The sequence below is a fragment of the Mus pahari genome, chromosome 12 (assembly GCF_900095145.1).
Source record: "Mus pahari chromosome 12, PAHARI_EIJ_v1.1, whole genome shotgun sequence".
Taxonomy (NCBI): Eukaryota; Metazoa; Chordata; class Mammalia; order Rodentia; family Muridae; genus Mus; species Mus pahari.
Genome location: NC_034601.1, coordinates 26,342,553 through 26,349,861, shown reverse-complemented (window position 1 = coordinate 26,349,861; position 7,309 = coordinate 26,342,553). Strand labels below are relative to the sequence as shown.

Here is a 7,309-nt window from a genome sequence, read left to right as displayed (position 1 = left end):
GCAAAGAGAAGTTGCTGGGAATCTCCTCTGTCTAGGCTTCCTGAGGGGGGGGGGGGGAGTTCTGGCATCTCTAGTGGCCGGATAACCATTTCTTGGTATGGATGGGTGTCCCTGTGACAACCTTCCTACCAGACACCGAGCTGTCTAAGGTTCCAGAAGGCTGGGGTCTATCTGATGGCAGTGGCATGTCTGCTCTGGCCTGTCATAGGTCTCTGAGAGATCTGATCAGGAGAGAGTAGTGGAAAATAGGTTGGCCAGTGATAGAATTGAAAGCTGAAGGGGATGGGACATAGAAGTAAATGACAGAAAATGTATGGGGGGCGCCTGAATTCCCAAATTAAGTGCAGGGGACTTGGCTCTCCCTGAGAACACTTGAGAATTTGAATCTATTGAAAATGGCTCCCCTAATTTCTGATGTCTTGTTGATCCTTACTTTGTAGGGGCACCACTCCAGCCCTCCATTTCCCTACTGCCTTTGCCTTGTGGTTCTCGTGGATTACAGACGGACTGCGTGAAGTGGTGGCTAGTTCTTTTCTGTCCATCGGCTTCTCCAGTGGTATAAAGAGGTTATGTTATTCAAATGCAGGCTTTTAATGATATTATAAAAACGACTAGTCTGTGGTTTCATAACAGATCTTTGAAAACCATTCCAATACTGATATTCTATGATTTTTATAGTAATGAGTTAAATTAGTCAGGACTGGATTTGGTGGCACAGACCTTTAATCCTAGCAGGAGGCAGAGGCAGGTAGATCTCTGTGAGTTCGAGACTGGCTTGGTCTGCATAGAAAGACCTTGTCTCAAATAAGAAGAGAGAGAAAAGAGAAAATGATTACAAAGATCAAGTAGAAATGCGAATTAAATGACTAATTGTTCAGTCAGCTAACATCACTTATCTTTGTGGAGTGAGTCACCCGTGAGCCTCAGTTTTCTGTCATAAGACAGCAATATCAAAATGGCCTCATGAGGCGATGGGAAGAGAGCAGGGCAGTATAAATCTGTAAGGCAGACAGCGGGTCTCTTGCTGAAGGTTTACACACTTGTTGGGTTAAGACTGAGCTGGCCTAACACAGAGGAGGGGCGGGGCGGAGGGGCGGGGCGAGAAGGCCGGCTTTGTTCTCGCCCCGCCCCGCTTTAGATATCGCGAGAGGGCGGGCCGGGCTTGGCTTCGGCGTCCGCGTCGCTCCCGCGCTGGGGCACTAGGCCGGCCTCCTCCGCGGGCCGCGGGCTACTTTGCCGGCGGCGAAGGGCCGGCCGCCGCGCGGCGTCGGCTGTGGCGTTGCGGGTCATTGTGTCGTGACGGCGACGCCGGTAGTGGTTGCCGCGGCCGCGGGTGCGACTGCTTTAGCCCGGCCTGGGCTCCACGGCTGCCTGGAGGGTCTCTGCAGCGCCCACCCCTTCTCCTCCGGGACCCCACGCCCGCAGCGACCCTGAGCCGGCAGCCGGAGCGACCGGCCATGGCGGCCTCGACGGCCTCGCACCGGCCCATCAAGGGAATCCTGAAGAACAAGACCTCTGCGGCTTCCCCCCCGGTGGTGGCCTCGGCCGAACAGCCCCGCCCGATCGTCGAAGAGGAACTGAGGTGAGTGAGAGCCGGGGAGCCGGCCTGGAAGCCTCGCCTTCCCGGAGGACCGGCGGCCGCGGGGAGCCGGCCACAGCCCTGCCCCTCCGGGGTGGAGCGGGGCCGGAGCCGCCAGAGGCGGTGGCGTTTGTCGCGTTTTAATTTTTAAGTACACGTGCACATTTGAAGCCTGGCTTTTGAACTTCGTGTCCTTGGGAACGCTAAGGAATCAGATTGAAGTTTCAGAGCTTTAACTGCTAAGCTTTTATTATTTTGCCCCTAGCCTAAGCCAAGGTAGGTAAAATTCTTCGGCAAAAGGAGGGTTTTTTTGTCCATAAATTCCAATCTAGTTTCAAGCTAATGAGGTCAAAATTTTTTAAAAAACCAACCAGAAACAAACACATTTCTCCAATAAGCACTTTACCTCCTTCTTCTCTCAGTTCCTGATCTGTCATTATCTCTGCACTGACTGACACCAAATTTTAAATGCAATCACTCACTTGTATTTAGTGGAAAGTTACTATTGCTAAGTATTTTTGTACCTGCAACTAGAGTTTGGGTGCTTTCTAGTTTTGGATCCTGTTTTGCATATCTAAACGCAACACTTCAGAGAGAAGCAACTTGAGATATTGACGGAAAGCGTTGTGTATTAGTAAATACCTGGAACCCACCCGAGGTCCATTAGTGAGAGCTGGTGAAATATTGATTATGGCGCATTTGTATAATGGAACAATATACCGGTCTGAAAACCAGAGAGGTATTCTGGCTACAGAGAAATTACCCAGGGTTCAGTGTTCCGTGAAAATAATGTGACAGTAAAATGTCTAGGGTATAACTAACTATACCAGTGGGTCAGACAATAAGGGAGCCTTTTATAGTCAGAGTTACTAAAAATATAACTCTTGCATTCAGAAGTAAGGCTTAAGAAAGGTTACTGGAGTTTGTAGTAGAGGCTCTAAAATGAGGATGCTGTGAAATCCTGACTATTAGAACCAGGACACTCTATATTACGGATCTAATGTGGAATTGTAAGAGTAACTAACTGGAAACAAGTTTATGGGAAATTTGTGGAAAATCCCTTTTGCAGGTTCAACTTAGATTGTGTCCGGCAGAGACAACACTCCCACCCCCATTCTTTGAGTTTGTCTCTTGACTTCCTTCACAGTTTTCCAACCTGTACTTGGAGTAAGCTGCTTTAAAGGGATTTGACAGGTTGTGGATCATGGGAAAAACAGAATGCCACAGCACAATAGCAAGATGAAGATGATTAAAAGATCCGTAAGTTCAGAAGGCACTTAACACTGCTTGAGTATTAAGCAGCAGGAATGGGGCCAGCTTTTTTCCAACTACCAAATGTCTAATTTTTCTGCACCCTTAACTTCCACACATTCTCAGATTTGATGCGCTGTAATCTAGAGCACCGTTCGATAGATTAGCCTCCTCTGACTCCCGCGCTTGCCCCAAGATTTACCTGCAGGTCCTGGTTTGGTTTGTTTTTTCCCCTTGGATGCCACTGATTGGATGCCACTGAATGAGCCTGACTCCATTAGGTAAATTGTTTCTTCTGAAAGAGCTCCTGGCTGGGCAGATTCACTTCAAAGGGATTTTATAAGCTAGTTGACTGACGGCCTTGACTGTAGCAGCCCTAGTTCACCAGGCAGTACCAAACTAATTGATTAAAGTTACTGATGTATGTGTGGTTCCAACTGGTAAAAGATAAGCCTTTTCATAATTAACTGTTAAAAAATTGTAAAGCAAAGAAATTATAGAAATAAAGCTACGTTATTGTATATATGAGGTTGCATATACAAGTCCCTCGGTTTGATCCCCAACATGCAAAGGGAATGGAAAGAAAGACACATACTTGTATAAAGTATGTGATGTGCATGTATCAAAAGGTCAGTGCAGCTCATCCTTTTGTACAAGGAGTTCAGGAATGTATGTTAGTAGTTATAACAGAAAAATCAAAGACCACTTTAATAATGTGAGAGCTGAAAACAGCGAGCAGAGGCTTGCTACACTAGGCCCCAGCTGGCAGTGTGTTCCCTGTGGACAGTTAAAAACTCTCCTACCCTGCTGATGGCTTTGAGCATCCACTGAACTACCTTCAGTATTGGTGTTTAGATTATAGAAGGATTCCAGGAAGGAAATTCCCAAATAGAGAACCTGCAAATAAGGTGAAATGTACTTTTTACATGCCTTTATCATGTAAAATGCAATTACTTCATCATTATCCCTCTGCACTTACTGGAGGATATTATCTAAATTAATTACAGAGAGTTTTCTTAAGGAAAAATTCAAACACATTAACTATGTCTTCATAATTCATACTTTCGTGCATACTCTATTTGTGTGGTACTTAAAACTGAACATAGGGGCTGAGGAAGATGGCTCAGTCGATAAAGCAATTGCTAGGCATGTGTGAGAACAGAATATAGAACCCATGTAAAACCAGAGGAGAGCGTGCACATCTATAATCGCAGAGGTTATACAGGGAGATGGGAGGCAGAGACAGGAGAATCCTTGAACCCCCAGAAGCTTGAACTTCAGCTAGCCTGGCATTCTCTGGGAACAGCTAGGGATGCAGTCTCAAACAGGGAAGGAAGGCATGGACCTACACCTACATCTACCCCCATTGTGTACAAAGGTTTGTTTATTTTTAAGGACAATGTATAGGTAAAGTGAGGTTTGTAAATTTTAGGTTGTTATTTCTAGTAGTCTTTAGCATTTTGGTTATTTTTATTCATTTTTTTTCAAAACTGATCAAATTGTTATTTGAAGATTTGTTTGTTTTTAGTGATTTATTGCATTAAAAAAAAATCTTAACTATATAACCCAAGCTACCCTTGAAATTGCAGGTCCCCTGCCTTAACATCTAGAGATAAAGGACAACAGGTACATGCATCTTTGACATATGCTCTTATTTTCTTCTTTTGATTGAATTAGTACTATTAATTCCAATGAGTAGTTTCCTCAGATGACATTTGTCAGGTATTAGTTTTAGGGGGTTAATTAAAAATGGATAGGCTCTGCCGGGCAGTGGTGCTTTAATCCCAGCACTTGGGAGGCAGAGGCAGGCGGATTTCTGAGTTTGAGGCCAGTCTGGTCTACAGAGTGAGTTCCAGGACAGCCAGGGCTACACAGAGAAAAACAAACAAACAAAACAAAACAAACAAACAAACAAAAAGACTCAAACCAGGTGTAGTGGTACATGCCTTTAACCCCAGTTTTCAAGAGGCAGAGGCAGGTAGATCTCTGTGAGTTCAAGGCCAGCCTAGTTTGCAGAGGGAATTCCAGGATAGTCAGAGCTACCCAGTGTAGGACCAAAAAAGAAAGAAAAGAAAAAAAAATAGATGCCACAAGTCCGTATTTGGGCAAGTTACACATTGCAGCACGGTGCCTGCACTGCTCCACTGTTTTGAAAACCATTGTTCTCTCCTATGATTGTGAATTTCCCATAGTTGTTTCAGGATACCTCCAGTGAAATGCACATCTTATCAAGTCCTAACCTAACATCTAGAGTGAATGTATGTGCCATTCATTAAAAATATCACCCTTTGATTCTAAGAGTCTAAGACAACTATCACCAGAAAAAGAAAAAATTGCTAACTGATTATAAGATGCTATCCATTTTAAGATATATTTTTTAGATTTGGAGTGAAAATGTTAGTTTGCAGATGAGTATGTTACTAAGTCCTGTGGTAGGACAAGTTGTAGCTTAGTGCTTAATCTGAATCCTATCTGCACTACTCACTGATCTTATTAGTTGTAGCTGCCAGTGATTTATTTACTTCTCTGTACCTAAGTATAAGTCTTACATGAGTCAAAATGTTGAGCCCAGTACCTTATTCTTAAGTGTCTTGTTGTAAACATTTAGAAAACTAATTTGTCGTGCCTCTCAGGTGTGTTTATATAGTCTACTTCAGAGTTTGCTAGCCAGATTCTATTGTAGTTGTAGATCAGGTAAATTCAACTTTTAAAAACTGTGCTTGAGCTGGTCAGTGGTGGTGTCCACCTTTAATTCCAGCACACAGGAGACAGAGGCAGGCAGATTTCTGAGTTCCAGGACAGCCAGGGCTTCACAGAGAAACCCTGTCTTGAAAAACCAAAAACAAACAAAAAACAACAAAACAAAAAACAAACAAACAAAAAAAAAACCTGTGCTTGAAGCTGGGCATAGTGGTGTACGCCTTTAGTCCTAGCACTCTGAAGTCAGAGTCAGGCTTATCTCTGAGTTAGAGGTTAGCCTCGTCTGCAGAGAGTTCTAGGACAGCCAAGGGTATTACACAGAGAAACCATGTCATGAGAAACAAAAAAAATAAAAAGATAAAAATTGCACTTGAGAGAGGGATAGTGGCCCCCACATATAATTTCAGCACTTGGGAGGTAGGGAAATATGAGTGAGAATTCAGGGTCATCCTTAGCTACATAACCAGTTAAAGGCCAGTCTAAGCTATGTCTCTCTGTCTCTCTGTCTCTGTCTCTCTCTCTCTCTCTCTCTCTCTCACACACACACACACACACACACACACCAAGGGGCTTGAATTCCACTGATATAGTTTAAGATATAATTATGCTCTACTCTTAATATTGTCTTTCTGTCTACTGAAGAATATGGAGTATTAAAAAGTCAAAGCTAATTAAAATAAAAAGGTTATTTTCTAAAAGTTACCAGTTGTTTGCTTTATTGTTAGGTCTTGGTTTGATTTTAATTGTAGTTTCAGGCTTCAAAGTCTTGAATCTTTATTTAAAAAGACAACTTTATTGAAGTATGAAATTAAAGTTGAATTCTTTGAAGCAAAACTCAGCTGGCCACTCTTGAGCTCAGCCAAAAGTATCAACTATGGCCGGGGAAGGCAAGGAGAGCTAGGAGGCTCCTGATAGCAGCATTGGAACCAACAAAGTGAAAGAAGTTCTGTACAGGACAAGATCTAAACAGTCTCTAAACCCGTCACCCTACAGGGAAGGTGACACTGAAATTGGCAAGTGTGCTGGCTATCACAGGCTATCATTTCCTGGTACCCTGATTTTTTGTCTGTGGGATTTGTGACCCAGAAAATGTCATGTAGTTCATGATGATATTTTAATTGAATTCAGGTTTGCTCCTTGGGTTTTGTCACTCTGCCACTGACATTAATTACTTTAAAATGTTAGGGATACTAATTTCCATTTACATTGTCTCTACTGACAGTTTCTTCTCTTCAGTGCTTCCTACCTAAGAATTACCAATTTTGGAACCTGTATTCTTAATTTTAGTGTCCTGCTCCCCATTTTCAAGATAATCTTTCTTGTATTTGAATGTAAACATTTCTAAGATTTCTTTTCCTCCTGATTTTGTACTGAGAAAATGAAAGTTAGTATAACTTTGAATTCCATTTAAAGTAAAACATAATAAATGCAAAACAGGCAGGAAAAAGTTAGGATTCAGATATATTGTAGTTATAGATCAGGTAAATTCATCTTTTATGTGTAATGTGCTTTGCATTTGCTGTGCAAAGGATGCAAAGAATTCAGACATGTAAAGTAAGTTGTTGTCATATTATTAGATAATGAGGGATTGTACTGGCTAGTTTTGTGTCAACTTGACACAGCTGGAGTTATCACAGAGAAAGGAGCTTTAGTTGAGGAAATGCCTACATGAGATCCAGCTGTAAGGTATTTTCTCAATTAGTGATCAAGGGGGAAAGGCCCCTTGTGGGTGGGACCATCCCTGGGCTGGTAGTCTTGGGTTCTATAAGAGAGCAAGCT

General features: G+C 42.8%; 1 protein-coding gene across 1 annotated transcript in view; it reads left to right on the top strand.

The window, feature by feature from the left end:
- Positions 1 to 1,155: 1,155 nt before the first annotated feature.
- Positions 1,156 to 7,309, top strand: part of Ppp1r2 (protein phosphatase 1 regulatory inhibitor subunit 2) — a 22,157-nt gene continuing 16,003 nt past the window's right edge. Inside the window, exon 1 of the mRNA XM_021209360.1 lies at positions 1,156 to 1,582. Within this exon, the coding sequence (XP_021065019.1) occupies positions 1,458 to 1,582 (125 nt within the window). The 5' untranslated portion in view covers positions 1,156 to 1,457. The remainder of the gene's footprint in view (positions 1,583 to 7,309) is intronic.